Genomic DNA, 18,803 nt, shown 5'->3' with positions numbered 1-18,803 from the left:
TTTACATGAAACAGTCCGAGTCCACCTGACCTCCAAGTTTCTGCTGCTTTACACGAAGAGTCACACAGCAGGGTTTCAGCACTTCGGCCCCCGGACAGTCATTCCAGGCTCCAGAGCAAGATCTGAGACAGAGGGCAGCCAATGAAAAACGGTCTCTGCTGCAGCAGATTTATGTTTGTATAAGAAGATTTGTGCACACACAAAGAAAGCAAAGATCCAAACCGACGGCTTCATTTGTTATGCTGGTAGGAGTACGCCGTGTGTTCTGTTGGAGTACCAATGGGAACAGGCTGCTGGACGGCACTTTCCTTAAAGAAACATCAGGGATTAAAGTAATAAGTGATTTAGTTCATCACAGATTTTAAATATGAAACTTAAAGATAAAAAGGCATTACCTCAACTGAAATGTTGGTGGCAGGCACTTGGGTGTATGGGGGGATGTAAGTCCCCTGCATAGATGTGTTTATCGGCATATACTGGATAGGGAAAATAAGAACATTAAGCTCATTAAAGAAATGTAGACTGATATTAAAAATACAGCTGTGTAAAGTCTTCCTCTGCAGGATAAAAAGCTGTTTTAGAAAAGCATACTTAGAGGTAAAAAAATGACCTAAATGTTTCTATTCTAACTTGATGGTAATAAGAAACCTGAATGCTGTCATAGACTTATGGATTTAGTCATCCGTTTTCACTGAGACAGAAATCCAAAAATAGTTACTGGAGATTCAAGAGTGAAATGTCAGCAGCAGCAGCCTGTCATCTACTTACTGTGCCGCTGCTGCCCATAGAAAGGTGACTGAGCTGCTGTGTCAGGGGTCCTATCATGGAGGTCGGCTGGATGGACATGGAGTGCTCCATTCCTGACGCGAGGACGGCTCCCTGTGGAAAAAGGCACAACAGACAAAGCTGGTAAGACATGTTCAGGCAGGAGATGAGGGGCGGAATGAGGGCAATAGAATGTGAAGACAGAGGAATTTGGAAAAAAGGTTAAAAGAAACTCACTGTGGGAGGCATGATGTATGACTGATGATGTAGCCAGGAGGGATTGTGTACCTGCATAAGGAAGAGAAAACAAACCATATCAAAATCTGTCATTTAGGAATAATATAGCTCCTGTTTACATTTTTCATTGTATTTGTTGTACCGTCCTCTCTGATACAGTAAACAGCAGAACTGTATTCATGTAAGGCAGTCCTTCATTGCCAAAATCCACTTATCAGTAAATGGATAATCACCAGTCCTCTAACATCCAGATAACAAAATGCACTGTTCGCTTGTTTGTGATCCTGTCATTTCACTCTAACAATACATGAGGATTCATGACTGACTCAGTAACTGCAAGCTGTTAAAGTCCTTGGACTGTAAAACAAGCCCAAATCACCACTTCTGCAGCACCATTCAGTTTGAACTGGTTATGCTGATAAACTGTCAAAAAACAGGGTATTATCCATTATGACCTAAAATCTCCCCATTGGTAGAAAACAGATCCTAGAAATCATTGGTTTTTATTTTAACCAGATATTTTGATGTTCTCTAACTTCTTTTTTTAATGTTTAACTGTTTAAATGTTGCTGCGACGTATTGCCTAGAAATGACGGATCTAAATAGGATTATTCATGGTAATGTAAAGTTTATACCAAAACAACTAAACAATCTGAATCATAGTGCCATTTTCTTAAAGACAAACAATTTCAATCTTTTTTTTTGGTATAAACTTCTGGATAAGGATTTCTGCAATATCTCTGGACTGCTATCATAATGTTTTGATAAAGAGGTGTATTTGGTTGACTGCATTCTGTAGCCTCATGAACTTTTAAATGGTATGAAAACAGCTAAAAGCTACTTCTTTTTAAAGAAGAAAGGGCACCTTTACTTGTACAAGTTTGGCCATTTTGAGAAATTCTGCTTTTACATTCAATATTTATTATTTATTTTTTTTTTCAAAATAGCAATATAGGGGGTTTATATAGAACAACCACTGTTGTTCTGCACATTCTGGTGTTGCATCAAAAATGTAAGCTGTGTTACACAAAAAAGGAACCTGGAAACAATTTTGTTCACAGGCAACAAGATCACTTTACACAAAGAGGTTATATGCATCCCTGATGCCGGTCCAGATCTTCTCCCATGTTAAAGTAAAGTAACAATTTTTTTTATATATTTCTCAAGCAAACCTCTTAGGACCTTAATAAAAAAAATATATGGAAAAGAAAATGTTGCAAGCAGATATTAGGAAATAACTCTAGAAAGATTGTGTTCTAGTGAATTTTTAAAAGCTCAGCATAGACCTCAGTTCTCAAACTCAACAGGATAAAGAGGAAGCATCTCCAGACTGTTCAGTGAAAAGGCTGTATAATTTTTTTCCACCTTGTTTAGGACACAACCAGCATCCCCTGAACACGAGACCTCAGGGATCTGTTAGGAACGGATGGATTTCAAAGTTTGTATGCCAGTACGTCTATTTAGAGTTCTGGAACTAAGAACCAATATCTTTTAATGCAAGCTAAAGCGAATGAGCTGTAGTTGCATAAGAAACAATGTAAAATGAAAATATTTTGGCAACTTGTTCAGACATCTGGCAGCAGCGCATTTTACACCCCGCTGTCATCCAAGGATGTTTTTTTTTCCCAAGTAGGTGAATAATGAGTCACAATAATGAAGTGTCAAACATATAAAAAAATGAATAAAAACTTTTAATTCTGATAGTGGGCCAATACGACTTAATCTATGTATTATTAAGTGATATGAACACAAATTAAACAATGATAAAAGATGATCATTCAAAGGAAATCAGAAGTCAAAATATACTTCAAGGATCCTGAGATTTTGCATATAAAGACACAGCTGTATCTGCACAGTCAAGGACATCAGGATTTTTTATTTATTTATCGAAATACATTTTCTTTAGCCATTCCCCTTTTAGTACATAGTCTAAACACCACAGTAAGAAGTACAGCATAGAGACCTGATAAAGCCAAAAAGACATTAAACATTATCTATATAGCTGTGATAAGTAACTCAAAATTTTATACAGGGAGAGCATGTAATTTAGTAAAAACAAAGACGCCATAACAGTAACTCAAGATACCCCATAGTTAAAGGAATTTAAGATTATCTGTAATTTGAACAAGTTACAGACAATCCTATAGACTTTACTACCGATACACTGACCAAATACCTCCCCCTATCAGTTAATATCCTGTGGCTGAATGCAACAAAGGGCTTCAGGATAAGCTGGAGGTTTCTAGGAAAGTAGATGGAATATATTCCAAAAACATTTTTAAAAACAATTCACTGGACTTGGTTTCCAAGTTACTTTTTTTTTTTTTTGTAGAATGACTATGATGGAATATCAAGAAGTTATAAAATATATTTGTGAACATTCTTCTATTTTTGTTGACTATTGCAGGAATAAAACGTGGGTTACTTTTGATTTAATTAAATTGATTTATGAATACACGTAAAATCATTGAATCATATTAGCTTGTATTCAATCTAATAAGCTATTGGTAGTATAATAGCGTACATATAAATGAGATTATTTTTCCTGCCTCAGAAATGATTCTCATACCTGATAGGCGGACACATGGGAAGGCATGTATGGGGCAAGTGAGGCTGGTCCAATCATCCGATTGGGAGCAATGCTGTACGGAGAGGAATAGAACCTAAACAAAGAGACATAAAGCAAGATTGTCATATAATCCTAGTTTCTGTAGCTGTGCATGAGACAGATCAGAGGTGTGGCACTGACCCGTTCTGTAGGGCTGTGGTGGGATCATAAGTGAGAGTCATTCCTCCCTAAACAAAAGAGAAATAATGATTACGTAACTACAAGGAGGACATCTATCAGAGTTAATTTACAGGAAAATAATTAAAAAATCCGAAACAAACTCACAGTTTCTGAATCTCTCGTCCACGACCGACCATTTTGGAGATATTTGCCTTGGCTTTGACGTTTCTTCTGGCCTCCATCAGCAAATTTACACAACAGAGGCTCTGTTTGTGCTGAATTAGGAGTTAATAAGAAATCATCATGACAGCTCATGGTTGCTTTCACCAATAATATTTTAGTTAATTAGGGTCTATGTTTCTAATCAATATGAGATTTTATTTAATTTTTTTTTGTTTCCTTTTTACAGAGGACAAAAAGAAATGGCTGATAAAGGAAAAAAAATCGCGAACCTTACCTGGAACTCCAGGAGGAGTTTTGATATATTTTCCATTGAAATGTTGAATGATAGCCTCACATTTCTCAGTTGATTCCATCCTGTAAGAAGTAATGAAAGCATTTGCTACTTGAAACGACCACCAGGGAGCGCACCTACCCTCATTCTTACTTAAGAGGTTTTTGATTTTCTTTGATTTCTTCAGAAATAATTTTAATCAACCATAACCTTCAAAAAATCACTGTTACCTCAATATCATTTGGTTAAAGATGTGCAAAAAGTCTTAATATCAGATATTTCATTATAGAAGCATAACATCACATAACACTTAAAAATAACTTTTACATTTTATTTAAGAGAGATTATTTAGTGGGTGGGAAGAATTTTGTTAATAATGATTTCATGATTTTTTTTTTTTTATCTAAATTTCTTCACAATATTTGTTACTCCAGATAACTTCTATTTACTATCTTTGACCAGATTATTTTTTCTATTTTTTTCCCCAATATATAAAAAATGGGGGGTAACCTCATTGATAATCTGTGACCAGCTTTGTTCCTGTTGTATTGATGTAAAATGTCACAGAGGCCCATTTCTGTATGCATAATAAGCAGGTGATATAAAATCTACAGCAATCTTAAACTCCTCCTGCAATTGATTCACTCTACTTTTATTCTGACCAATCGCAGAGTGCTTGGACTTCCCCTCACTTAGTCAGTACAAAAAAAAAAAAAAACTTTTTCTACTACGAACTGCTGCTCTCCAAGATATGTCGCATGGATATTTGCAAAGTTTCAAGTGCAAAATCGCTAATTTTCCGAATAGCTTAATCCACTACCTCTCTTTTTTATGTAATTCAGTTCAGTTTATTTATATCGCATCAATTCAAAACATGTCATCTCAAGGGACTTTACAGAGACAATTTAATCAGATCATACAGTCACGCTGGTAAAAACGTTTCTAAGGAAAACCAGCTGACTGCATCGAGGTTTTTACAGAGAAAAGAAAAAAAAACATGCTGGCCTCCAATCCTCTGTTTGATTCTGATAGATGACCTGCAGCAGGTCCCAACTTTCGATTATTCTAGGTCATTTCTAATGTTAGGAAATAAAAATGTACCCCAAGGTCTGACGTAAAAATAGAAAATGTTTGGAAAAGCATATCATACCCACTCTTAAGTATGGTGAAGGATCTGTGCTGCTGTGGGCCTATTCCTGCTCTATAAGCAACTGGAATCTGTTCATCAGTGCATACATTGCATTACATAAAATGCATAATAAATAACAGAAAAAATAACAGCAGATCAAAGTTTAAAATTGATAGCCTGTGAAAACGATTTTAAAAAGGTTTTTTTTTTTATTAATAGTCTAAAACGAATGGCCAGTACTCAAAGTCAATGCTCTTCCAAGGTCAGTGCCCCAAGACCTAAAGCCTAAAGGAAAGAAAAAGCTAAAGTAATAACAGCGATTAATGATCATTGTTGGCGATTTTGAAAAATACAATTATATGTTAATTTGGGATTGTCTTCCATGAAAGATATATAAAATTAAAGATTTGATTTCTCTCAAATTTGTTTTAATGTAATTTATTTTAAGTTTTTTTTTTCCCACATCCTAAGCAGGACTAGATGTGATTAATAATAGCAAAACTTCTACCTGGCAAAGCCCACCCCCCGGCTGGTCCCGTTGGAGTCGCGTAGAATTCGAGTGGAAATGGCCTGACTGAAGGGTTTCAGCATGTTCTCCAACTCAGACTCATCCAAGAACAGGGGAAGGTTGGAGATGTACAGGTTGGTGGGGTCCTGTTCCTGTTGCTGAACACAAAGACACAACATGATTACTGAATGGAAACATGGAGAAGTTAACTCATTGCTTCTTTGAGATTAAAAAAACACCATAAAAAATGATAGGTAAGGATATTTATAGCATCATCATATATCACCATTGCAATTTTTTAGAGCAGATCACTGATCTTTAAAAACCTCACTGTACCGATTGCAATTTTGATCATATCAATTTTCCTCTACAACAGACACAGTTGTTACAAGATCACAATGCAATGTTTCAATCATATTTTACTAAAATAGTTGAGCACATGAACAATAACCAATGAAACAGTAAAAACTAAAGAATGGTTTTGGATATATATATATATATATATATATATATATATATATATATATATATATATATATATATATATATATATTTTTTTTTTTTTTTTTTACTTTATTCAGCCAGGAAAATAAGCAAATCTGGGCCGATCAGTCGGTTGATCAACAAGTGCATCCCTAGATATTTGCCTTTACAAATTAAAACAGGGAAACATGCATGTCTGAGATTTGGTGCATTTTGATCAACTAATACAATAAAAAATAGCTCAGTTTGTAATCAGATAAAAAAAAAAGATTAATTAAAAAATAATAAAGAAAATGATGGTATAAAACCATCAAACTGAAGAAAGCCGTCTCTGTTACTTAATTCTAAAGTCATACTGTTTCGAATTAGTTTAATGAATGGTCTGACACTCTAATTTTCTTTCTTGGTGCTTCTTTAATCTAAGAAGAGAAGCATTATTTCTCCTCGCTAAAGATAACGTATCACTAATTCTGACCTTATATGCAACGACATGTTTTATAAATAAGAGTAAAATATTTTGCACATCCAGATCAGTGTTAAAAAAAATGAATGAAATGAATTCATAAAAAGACACTTGTGTTTCAGTGAGCTCATTCCTTCTGTCCTTTATGTGCAGCTCAAACAAATTTTTATATGACCTATGATAACTTGCAAGATGCGTGCTCTGTATCACCTCCGGCTATTATGCATATTTATCATCCGAGATGTGATTAAAAGCCAGTTAATGCCGCGCAAGTTCATTTCCATTCCATGAATAATGCATGTGTAATCTCTGCGACCTATGAGGAAGGTGATTTCTCCTTCACCTTCCTCTCTTTTTTCTATGCTCTGACTCTGCAGAGCGAATGAGCAGAGAAAACCTGCTGCAAACTTCAGCTGTCAGTGTGTTGGGGTGAGTCAGAGAGCGTGCTGAGTGCTGACGCAAGCGTGAGCCTTCTTGTAAACTCCAACACGAGGCTTGAGTGAAATTGAGCTATTTTGTGAGCGGGAGGCGGTATGAATGTCAGTGATCCAGCTTAAAGTGAGATCAGCTTTCCCAGGGTGTTGGTGGCTGTGCGTGACTGTGAGTGTGTGTGATAATCCAGTGTAGGGAAGGCTGCTGGAGAGCATGCATGATTGTCAAGTTCTCTGTTTGTGTGTGTGTGGTAGGTTGACAGGGCGGGTGGCTGGGCACTATGCCCTGCTGACTGGGGAGAGGCTCAGACACTGAGTCAGAAGCCACTAGGGAGAACAGGCAGCTCCTTTGTACAAGGAGCCCAGGGAGAGGCCCCTGGGACCCACTCCGCAGACACCATCACCACCGTGAACACACACGTATCCTTCGGTGGATTAAGTCACAGATTTAGCAACAGACCCGGACAGCGTGCAGCAAACATGCAGGGCAAAAAAAATGACACGCAGCAAATTCCCAACGGAAACAACCATGAAGCACTCTCAGCAGGAAGGCTGGAAAACACGCCGTTTTACACCGCATTACTGTAAAGCAGTTGAATAGAAACTCAAATTCAAAGGCCACAGCTTTATAGAATAAATAAATTTAAATTTCTAAGCCCATTTTTTCATGATATGCTACATCTTCAATAGCTATTCTGAGAGAAGACAATTTTAACAAATAAAAACATTACAAGGAGCCACTGTTTTTTAACCATTTTTATAGCAGTTACAATCAATGTGCTTTATTTTACTTCCTGGTGTCATAAATAGATGGTGCTTGCATTGCTCTTGTATTTCTCCAAGTAAAAACAGATACATACATTTAGTGAATGGTACAAATCAGCTTTATCATATATTTTATATCCTTCTGAGCCAGTTTATTACCCTTTGGGATACTTTTGCTTTGTTTTTCCTTGGGATGTATTTTAGGACCCAGAATCATTCTGTTGGCTATAGTCCTCACATCAACAACCTATCCTGAGCTGTGCTATGGTGGATTTGTGTTTTGGATTATGCCTGGTGTTTTTATCTATTGAGTGGGTGCAATGTAGCCTTGGGGATATTGGTTGATAATCTTTGGAACAGGACAAAAGTAATCAGTTCTATAAAAAAGAAAAAAATATTGCTTTTTTTCCATTTTGTTAAACTTTTTATTTTCTGAAATTCCGCTAAAAGTAAAAAAAAAAATACGGATAATCTGTTAGAAATAAAGCCAGCATATTTGGTGGTTCTCACCTTGGCCATCTGAGCCTGCACTCCAACAGCCTTCAGTGCCGTCACTGCCTTTTGAGCTGAGGTTGGACTGTCAAAGTCCACAAAGCCGTAACCTGTAGAAACCAGAACATAAAGCATAAGTTAAGACATGAGGTATGATCCATATCAAATAACAGGTACATGGGCTTGAATTTAAAAACTGCTTTGTCAGTTGTGGTTCTTTAGATTTTGAGAAAATCAAACACAGCAAAAATAGTTATCTAACTTACAACCAAGTCAGAATCTAAGAAGCAGATACAAACCTCATCATCAGCAAACACTGTTACAGTGCCTAAACTCTGAGGATGGTTATATACCAAAACTTAAGGTGATTTTCTACTTTGCTGGATTTTGGTTTCTGGAGCAGATTACACCCACTCTTTAACCTGTCAGAGGTACAACTGCTGATCATGGTAAAGTTTGTCGGTACTTTTGACAGGTTCACTTGCAGCCAAACTGATTAACTGTCCCGGTGTACTAAACGTAGGTAGAAAGGATATAACATAGGAGCAGTACATTTGAATAGAAAGAGAAGAGCAAAAATAAATCAAGCATGAATTTGAAGATGAAATTCTGAAAATGTCAGATGGGACTATGTGCAGGCATTCAGCTTTATTTGAGAACCAAAGTAGCAACTGAAACTCATTAAAACTTCCTGTGTTTTTTTTGTTTTGTTTTTTTTTTTAGAGCTCATGCTGCCCCTTGATAGATGTCGCCCTGGGCAGTGAGCCAAACTGTCCTCAGTTGTAAAACCCAACCAGCTATGATTAATTTAAAGCGGGCATCCACCAAGTAATGAAAGGCAAACCATTATCACCCACATACATCCCTTTTGAACAGGTTGCATCAGGAAAGTTGAACACAGACCTAAAGGTTTTAGAGAGGAGGGCTCATCAACAATGGGCTGTAATCAGGACTCAAAGTCACATTATGGTTGGAAGGGGTCCAGCCAGAGTCCTCAACTGAATCTGATAGGGGATCCTCCAATCAGAAGCAAAATTCTTGGTTAAATGTAATTAGTTTATCTGATGACAGAATGCTTCTTACACCCATGCTGTTATTTGAACTGTTTTTGTATTCTCATAAAGGGTTGTCATGTATCAATGACTTCTCCCTACGCACTTTATCTGCTGCTTAAGTGTTTGTTTTAACATTCATACTTTAATTACTAGTTAATCCAATTTTGTATATAGGCAACCGTTTTATTTTTATCATAAACATTTCTTCCATTTGATCTATGAATGTCATTTTGTAACAAATCCATTTTTTTTTTCTTTCCTGCACAGTTCACTGTTTTTTATTTTTGGTACTTTTCATGAATGTCTCTTACTTGCTGACATACATTAATTTCTCTGTTGGAAAATAAAATATTATGCTATTCTTTTCCTAAACCCATGGAATGAATAATTTTTGGCTTAACTTAAAATCAGGAAGGAATGTTTTTTGACATCTCACCTTTGCATTTGTTGGTCGTCTTGTCCAAGATGGCCTTGGTAGACACAATTTTCCCATACCTGCAAAATAATGAAATTTAAATTCAGGCATCATCCCTGTACAGGACATTAAAAAAATTTATAATATAAATGTTGGTTAACAGTGGCTTTTTTCCATGTTCAACACAGTGCTCTTTAGGACTAAACCAAAATGTATATGACTGTGCTTTATGAGTAGCGATAGTGAATTCAGTTATACAACTTGACAAATTATATGCATCTGAAAAATCTTTAAGAGCAGAGGGTAAATTTAATGAACTGCAGTAATGTATTCTGGGCTTCTACATGCAAGACAGAATTAAAGATTTTCCATCTTTTTCATTCCAGCTCAGGCACAATATCGACAGAGTCATACTTCAAAGGGAATCCACAACATAATGTGACAAGTGGGTTAAAAAAAATCCCCCTGTTGCATTTACAGATTATCTCACAGGCACCATCTTTGGTGCATGAAGAGACTGTAAAGGAAGAGAACGGATAGTAGTTGACTTAGGCTAATGCTTCTGCATGCAGCAGCGTCTATCGGCTCCTTTCTCCAGGCATGTGCACCCAGTGTAATGTGATATGCTTCTCCTTGGCTGTCCTGTCCAATGCTGGCTCTGAGCCATGCTCCCATTCAACTAACTGGCTTCTCCGTGTGTAACCTCTGAACGTTCTGCTGGGTCTTAGTGCCTGCCTAAACGCAATCCTATATATACCTAGGATTACTGGACTACTGAAAGGTTTTATTTATGTAACAGAGACAGACACGTATTCTTTTTGAAGGATTGTATGATGCTGGAATTCAAATCTATAATTATATCAAGAGGCTAATAAACATATTTATTCAATATTGTAAAATGAACATTTTATCTCAATGTACACTAATACTATATTGATATGTTACACACTGATATCAAATTCAGTATCTACTCTAAAAACACAAGTCATGCAAAAAGTAAATATTTTTTTCTCATCAGCATTAATATATTTATTACAATATTATGACAAGGACTGACACAAGGTGGTGCATAATTGTGAAATGGCAGGTAATAATATGTGAATTGTTTCGAATAAAAATCTGCCTGTGCATTGTGGTGGGAAAAAACATTTCTCTATTAATTTGTTTCTCAGCCTTCTCCAGAATGTAAGCTTGATTTTGTTTCTTTATTGCACAAAAATGTTCGTCTGGGCAGACACACACAGGTTAGACTTTTGGATAAGAGTCCAGGCTTATCTTCCTGATGCCTAAGAACTTGTTTAGTAGAAGCTACAGGATGTTTGGAGTGGAGTAAAACTCCCCCCATGTTCAAGGTTATTCAACATCCATCTCTTTGTGGGAACTGCTTGTATCAGGTTTTGCAACAGCTGTATGTAAAACACTGGCAGCCCTTCAGTTGAGTTTTAGTAGTTAGTGAAAACCTTTCTGAAACAAAACCATACAAAACATTGGTAAAGCTTGCATGTTCTCTCTTGCAAGGCTTAATAAATGCTGATTGAATGAATTCTTGTTAAATAAAACTTTTTTCCCTATTATAATTGCATTGTAACCAACAGGATCTCATTGACTAAGAAGAGACATTAGAAGTGCTTTATCAACCTAAAATAAGAATCTCCTTTCCTAAACCCCAATGAGACTTTAAGGGATGGAGGATTTTTGACTTAATGTTTAAAGCGATCAGCAGGAGATTCACAACTTCACCTTTTTTTTCTTCTTTTTTTTTTGAGACAGTGGGAAATCTTCAATCAGCATACCACTTTTCATACACACTTTTCTACTAATTTGAAACAAATATAGAAGATGAAATCATTTACATAGAAAGTAAAACTGGAAAAGAAACGTTCCTAATGGGACAAAGAAGTAAATTTGGCTACAGGTGTGCACGGCAAAAAATAAATAAATAAATCTTTCTGTTCAGACAGAAAAGTCTTAAAAAGTGATATTTCTCTGTAATCCAGACTTGGTGACAGTGTAGACGTAAGGGTTTAACTATATGCTCATATCTATAGATCTGTACTTGTGCATAATGCAATTAGAAGCAGATCTTCAGGAAATCGCCTTCTTCCCAAAGAGAAACATTTACAAGCTCTTTGTCTTTATATTAACATTTAAATGGTGATAGTATTTTATTTCTATATAATTTTTAAAAGAAAAACAATTCTGAAACTTCATAGGAAATTAAACAATCCAGTTTATAAATAACTAAAGGAATTTTTAATAAAACGATTTAAACTTCCTGAAAAATCAGTGAAAGGGAGGATTAAGTGCGGTAACGCCATTAAACCCGGAGAAGCTGGCAGGAGATTTCTCCTTTCTTTGTGAAGGGCAGGGCGCCCTGGGATGGGTTTACCCCGAGAGAGGGGCCCATGCTTTTTTTCTCCTTATAACAGTATGCATTCATTCCAGGAATAAAAGAAGCAAAATTATTATTTTTTTTTATAATTCAAGTGGTTTGTATAGAGGCTGTAAACTCCACAAATCTGTCGTTTTGGGATGAGTGGCAAGAAAAGGTAACTGGTGAAAACAAATATAACAAATCTTTTTAGCAGTTAGCTAAAATGGGTCATATAGTGGACACAAATATGAGGAAGACAGTGCCTTATTCAAATGACATCAAAACAAAACCTTTTTTTTGCCCAAAAGCCAGAGAATATGTATAAACACTCCTTTTGTACAGAACCATGGCAGTGGCAGAATCAGGCTGTGGGGGGACTTCCTCTCAGTAATGGTGAGATCTGATGGGAAATATGGATTTGATGTAAATACAAGATATTTCATTAAAAAGGTATTTTAGGAGCACCTTACAGCTGGATAACAACCTTAAACATAAAGCAGGAGCTAAAAAGATGAGGGTTTGTAACCAATCATATGTGTGTGTTGGCCCAGACAAATGCCAGACCTTAATCTATTTCACAAACTGTAACAGCATTTTAAAATCTCTTTTTAACATTTTTCTTTTGTCCAGTCCAACTTGGATCAATATGTATCCCAAATCAGAGTGGGAAAATTGTTTGGATGTTACTCGTCAATGCACTAGAAATTGATTATATAAAATAATAGAATAGAATAGAATAGAATTGTAACGTACAGGATTATGGACCCAGGAAACAGCTCAGAACGGTAAGTGGAATGCAATAGTTTTTATTTATAATGGAAGGCGCAGGGGGCGTTCAGGCGGCTCTCAGTCAGGAAATCCCCTGTTACTGGGTCGCAGAGTGGGCGATTGGCATCGCTTAGGGTCCGGGGCAGGAGTCCGTGTGATGAAGGGGCTTGTGGAAACGGCGGCTGTTGAGCGGTGGATGATTAGCTGAGGACTGAGACCGATGAGCTCCAGAGACAGTTTGTTTGTGGATTCAGAGGTGGGGTCCGAGCGAAGGTACAGAGGGGCAATCCGGAAGAGAAGTCCAGGTCCGTTCGAGGGTCCGTTTACTGGCAGGTTGAGAGAAGCCAAGAGTTAGGCAGACTAGGTTACTCACTGACTGAGTGGGGTTCAGGCTCAGAGGCAGGCAATCCAAGGCAGAACTGGTGCAAGGATTCAGAGGCAGAACTGGTTTGGATTCAGGGCAGGCTGTCAGGATCAGATAAGGGGTCTGGCAGGCTCGGAGAAAAAGGCAAAAACAGGTCAGGTAACAGGTAGGCAGGCAAAAGGTAGATAAGCTGGAAGGTACTCAATAGTTGGTTTGAGACGATCTGGCACTGGGAACAGATCCAAATGAGCTATATATAGAGGTGGGACCAATTAGAGACAATTACAGGCAGGGTGGAGTGAGCAGGTGTGAGGAGTTGGAGATTAAGCCAGCACCAGTGCCGAGAACGTCACAGAGCCCCCCCCTCAAGGGCGGATTCCAGACGCCCCAGGCTGGTCAGGGTGGGTACTGTGGAAATCTCTGATGAGAGATTTGTCCAGGATGTGCCGGGAAGGTACCCACTGTCGCTCCTCCGGACCATAGCCCTCCCAGTCAATGAGATACTGAAGACCCTTCCCCCACTTCCTGGACCCAAGAATGCGCCTCACCGTGTAGGCTGGGGAACCATCAACCAGACGGGCGGGAGGCGGGGGCCTGGAGGTGGGCATAAGGCAGGAGGTTTTGACAGGCTTAACCCGGGACACATGGAACGTAGGGTGAACCCTCATTGACGGGGGAAGGCGCAGACGGACCGCCACCGGGTTGATGACCTTGGAGACGGGGAAGGGGCCAATGAACCGAGGAGCCAGCTTCCTGCTCTCTACCTTGAGGGGAAGATCTCTGGTGGAAAGCCAAACTCTATCCCCAGGCTGATACAGAGGAGCAGGAATGCGTCGGCGATTGGCTGCCCGTACCTGAGACTGTGAGGAGGTAAGTATAGCCCTCCTAGCCCTTCTCCAGGCACGCTGGCACCTTAGTGCAGAAAGGCGGGCAGACGGGACCCTGGCTTCCCTCTCCATGACGGAAAACACTGGCGGCTGGAAGCCGTAAACAACAAAGAAGGGAGAGAGCCCGGTGGAACTGGAGGGTGTGGAATTGATGGCATGCTCCACCCAAGGCAGATTTTGGGACCAAGTAGTGGGGTCAGAATCACATAGAAGCCGAAGTTTAGCTTCGACCTCCTGATTGAGTCTCTCCGTTTGACCGTCGGTCTGGGGGTGAAAACCAGAGGAGAGGTTGACTGAGATCCCCAGTAAAGAGCAGAATTCCTGCCAGTAACGGGCCACAAACTGAGGACCCCTGTCTGAGACAATGTCGGAGGGGAGGCCATGCAGCCGGAAAACCTCCCTCGCCAGGATGAAGCCCATCTCCTTAGCAGAGGGGAGTTTAGGTAAGGGGACCAAGTGGACCATCTTAGAAAAGCGGTCCACAATGGTAAGGATAACGGAATTGCCCTTAGAAACAGGGAGGCCAGTGACAAAGTCCATTGACAAACTAGACCAGGGCCGGGAGGGAACAGGCAGAGGCCGGAGAAGGCCTGACGGGGGACGACGTGAGACCTTGGCTTGGCAACAACGGGTGCAGGCTGAAACAAAGTCCTTGACATCCCGGGTCAGGGTGGGCCACCAAAAACGGGAGCGAACAATATTTAAGGACTTAATAATGCCAGGGTGGCAAAACAGTCGGGAGCAGTGACAGAACTCGAGGACCTTACCCCGTAAGAGATCAGGAACAAAAAGTCTGTTTCCGGGGCAGGCCTCAGGAATATTCACCCCAACCAGGGAGTCTCTAACCTCTTGTTCCAGACCGAGCCGAGTAACAGCACACCGAACCGAGTCAGGGAGGATATATTCCTGTGCCCGGTCATCTTCCTCTTCCAACTCGAAAATTCGAGAGAGGGCATCAGGCTTGACATTTCTGGAACCAGGCCTGTAAGAGAGAGTGAAGTGAAACCGACTAAAAAAAAGGGTCCACCTGGCTTGTCGGGGGTTGAGCCTCTTGGCCGTCCTGAGATACTCCAGATTCCGATGGTCTGTCCACACAAGAAAAGGCAGTTTAGATCCCTCCAGCCAGTGCCTCCACTCCTCCAATGCCAGCTTGACTGCCAAGAGCTCCCGGTCGCCCACATCATAGTTCTTCTCAGCTGGGGACAGCTTCCTGGAAAAGAAGGCACATGGGTGAACTCTGCCTTCCGCTGTCCTCTGGCTGAGGACTGCCCCAGCACCCACACTGGAGGCATCAACCTCAACAATGAACTGCCTTTCCGGGTCAGGGGATACTAAAACCGGGGCAGAGGTAAACAGGAGCTTTAGTTTATGAAAAGCCTGGTCTGCCTTTTCATTCCAGTTGAACCTCGCTTTAACTGAGGTCAGGGCATGGAGAGGGGCAGCGACCCGGCTATAATTCCGAATAAACCTTCTGTAAAAGTTGGCGAAGCCAAGAAACCGCTGAAGCTGCTTGCGGTCGGTTGGTGTGGGCCATTCAGTGACTGACCGGACCTTGGCGGGATCCATGGCCATCCGGCCAGGGGACAGGACAAAACCCAAAAAAGCAGTGGTGGTCACATGAAACTCATACTTCTCCGCTTTGACATATAACTGATTCTGTAAAAGTCGAAGCAGAACAGAGCGAACGTGTTGTCTATGGGAAATAGGGTCTGTTGAGTAGATCAGGATGTCGTCAAGGTAAACAAAGACGAACCTCCCAATCATATCTCTGAGGACTTCATTCACAAGGTTCTGGAAGACAGCGGGTGCATTTGTGAGACCAAAGGGCATAACCAGGTACTCATAATGACCCGTGGGAGTGTTAAAAGCAGTCTTCCACTCATCCCCCTCCCTAATCCGGACCAGGTGATAGGCGTTTCTAAGATCCAACTTGGTGAACAATTTAGCCCCCCTCACCTGATCGAATGCCGTGTTCATCAGAGGAATAGGGTATCGGTTCTTAACCGAGATGTCCTTCAGCCCCCTGTAGTCAATGCAGGGACGGAGTGAACCATCCTTCTTCCCCACAAAAAAAACCCCGCGCCAGCAGGCGAGGAGGAGGGACGGATAATACCTGCCCTCAGAGAATCCTCAATATACTTCTGCATGGCCTCAGACTCAGGGGGAAACAGAGAAAAAAGGCGGCCCCTAGGGGGAGTGGTTCCAGGGAGCAGGTCGATGCAACAGTCATAAGGGCGGTGAGGAGGCAGACTAGTGGCTTTGGCCTTATTAAACACCTCCTTGAGGTCGTGATACTCAGAGGGAACCCGGGAAAGGTCAGGGTAGATCTCCTCAGGCTTGCTCACGGGTGACTGGAGAGGTTGGGCCGACCTCAAACAGGAGGCAGAACAGGAAGGAGCCCAGCCAGTAACCTCCCCCCTCCGCCAGTCTATAAGAGGGTTGTGTTTCTTGAGCCAGGTGCTGCCCAAGACAATGGGGACCTGAGGAGAGTTAATGATCATAAATGTGATGACTTCGCTGTGATTACCTCCAATCAGAAGTCCGACAGGTTCGGAGACCAGATGAGAGTGATGCAACTTATGGCCGTCCAGTGCTAGGATGCTGTGAGGAGATGGATCTGGATGAAGCTGGATGTTAAGTCTCTTGGCCAGTCCTTCATCCATAAACTCGGTATCGGCCCCAGAATCAATAAAGACAGACAGGTCATGAGTTCTGGCAGAGACAGAAATAGTAGCAGGTAGTAGAAAATCAGAGGAGACGTAGACCCTGGTATGACTCAGTAGGGATCTCCCCCCCCCTACTGAGTCTGCACTTTTAACGGACAGGTGTTGGCTCGGTGTCCCTCTCCTCCACAGTAGAGACAGAGGTTATGTTGGAACCTGCGGCGGCGCTCTTCCATAGTGAGTCTAGTTCTCCCTAGCTGCATAGGCTCAGGGTCTGCCAGAACCCGAGGGGGCGGCAGCGCTGCCTGATTAGGGGAGGACGAAGATGGACGGGAAAAAGTAGAGCGGCGTTCCCTCCGTCGTTCCATAAGACAGAGATCAATGCGGGTTGCTAAGTCCTCTAGTTGCTTCAGGGTTCTAGGGTAATCTCTGGTAGCGAGCTCGTCTTTAATTCTATCGCTCAACCCAGTGATAAAGACATCCATGAGGGCGGGCTCGTTCCACGGACTTTCGGCCGCTAAAAGGTGAAAGTTAATGATATATTCAGAAACTGGCCTGTCTCCTTGTCTCAGAGACAAAAGCCCCCTAGTGGACTCCCTGCTGGGCAATATTGGGCTGAACACTCTAATTAACTCCCTGGAGAACTCATAATACGAGTGGCATAATGGGGAATCGTTCTGCCACTCAGAGGTTCCCCATAGTCTCGCTTTACCAGTGAGAAGGGAGATAACATAAGCAACTCTTGAACGCTCAGTGGGGTAGGAGGAGGGTTGCAGTTCAAAATGAATCTCACATTGGGTGAGAAAAGCCCGACAATGCTCGGGATCGCCCCTAAAGAGCTCTGGCGGAGTCAGACGCGGTTCCGGAAATGACGTCACAGCACGTGACGCGGAATCAGGAACTGTTTGCGGAGGAGGCGGGGCTGGGGAAGCCTGGTTACGAAGATGGTGTAAAATTTCGGTCACGCCGGCTTCTAAGTCTGAAATGGATTTTTCCACGCCGGCCCGCCACTGACCGTCTGGTGATGGGTCCATCTTTGGCCAGATCGTACTGTAACGTACAGGATTATGGACCCAGGAAACAGCTCAGAACGGTAAGTGGAATGCAATAGTTTTTATTTATAATGGAAGGCGCAGGGGGCGTTCAGGCGGCTCTCAGTCAGGAAATCCCCTGTTACTGGGTCGCAGAGTGGGCGATTGGCACCGCTTAGGGTCCGGGGCAGGAGTCCGTGTGATGAAGGGGCTTATGGAAACGGCGGCCGTTGAGCGGCGGATGATTAGCTGAGGACTGAGACCGATGAGCTCCAGCGACAGTTCGTTTGTGGATTCAGAGGTGGGGTCCGAGCGAAGGTACAGAGGGGCAATCCGGAAGAGAAGTCCAGGTCCGTTCGAGGGTCCGTTTACTGGCAGGTTGAGAGAAGCCAAGAGTTAGGCAGACTAGGTTACTCACTGACTGAGTGGGGTTCAGGCTCAGAGGCAGGCAATCCAAGGCAGAACTGGTGCAAGGATTCAGAGGCAGAACTGGTTTGGATTCAGGGCAGGCTGTCAGGATCAGATAAGGGGTCTGGCAGGCTCGGAGAAAAAGGCAAAAACAGGTCAGGTAACAGGTAGGCAGGCAAAAGGTAGATAAGCTGGAAGGTACTCAATAGTTGGTTTGAGACGATCTGGCACTGGGAACAGATCCAAATGAGCTATATATAGAGGTGGGACCAATTAGAGACAATTACAGGCAGGGTGGAGTGAGCAGGTGTGAGGAGTTGGAGATTAAGCCAGCACCAGTGCCGAGATCGTCACAAGAATAGAATAGAATAGAATAGAAAAAT

At 41.4% G+C, this 18,803-nt stretch overlaps 1 protein-coding gene across 3 annotated transcripts in view; it reads right to left on the bottom strand.

Annotated features, from left to right (window-relative positions):
• The window catches only part of LOC119785002 (RNA-binding motif, single-stranded-interacting protein 2-like), a 35,015-nt gene continuing 16,212 nt past the window's right edge, over positions 1-18,803 (bottom strand). Inside the window, exons 3-14 of one of the 3 annotated variants that reach the window (XM_038287370.1) lie at positions 9,947-10,005; positions 8,474-8,565; positions 5,822-5,979; positions 4,188-4,267; positions 3,896-4,005; positions 3,752-3,798; positions 3,572-3,665; positions 1,003-1,053; positions 769-879; positions 396-476; positions 223-308; positions 1-122 (exon numbers count right to left, since the gene is read on the bottom strand). In XM_038287370.1, the coding sequence (XP_038143298.1) occupies positions 231-308; positions 396-476; positions 769-879; positions 1,003-1,053; positions 3,572-3,665; positions 3,752-3,798; positions 3,896-4,005; positions 4,188-4,267; positions 5,822-5,979; positions 8,474-8,565; positions 9,947-10,005 (961 nt within the window). In that variant the 3' untranslated portion in view covers positions 1-122; positions 223-230. Of the gene's footprint in view, positions 123-201; positions 309-395; positions 477-768; positions 880-1,002; positions 1,054-3,571; positions 3,666-3,751; positions 3,799-3,895; positions 4,006-4,187; positions 4,268-5,821; positions 5,980-8,473; positions 8,566-9,946; positions 10,006-18,803 lie in introns of all 3 variants that reach the window. The other 2 variants (XM_038287372.1, XM_038287369.1) reach the window with 2 other exon arrangements.

This window comes from Cyprinodon tularosa, unplaced genomic scaffold, assembly GCF_016077235.1.
Source record: "Cyprinodon tularosa strain WSP-4 unplaced genomic scaffold, ASM1607723v1 ctg239, whole genome shotgun sequence".
NCBI lineage: Eukaryota > Metazoa > Chordata > Actinopteri > Cyprinodontiformes > Cyprinodontidae > Cyprinodon > Cyprinodon tularosa.
The sequence above is the reverse complement of the archived record's forward strand: the minus strand, read 5'-3'. Positions and strand labels throughout refer to the sequence as shown.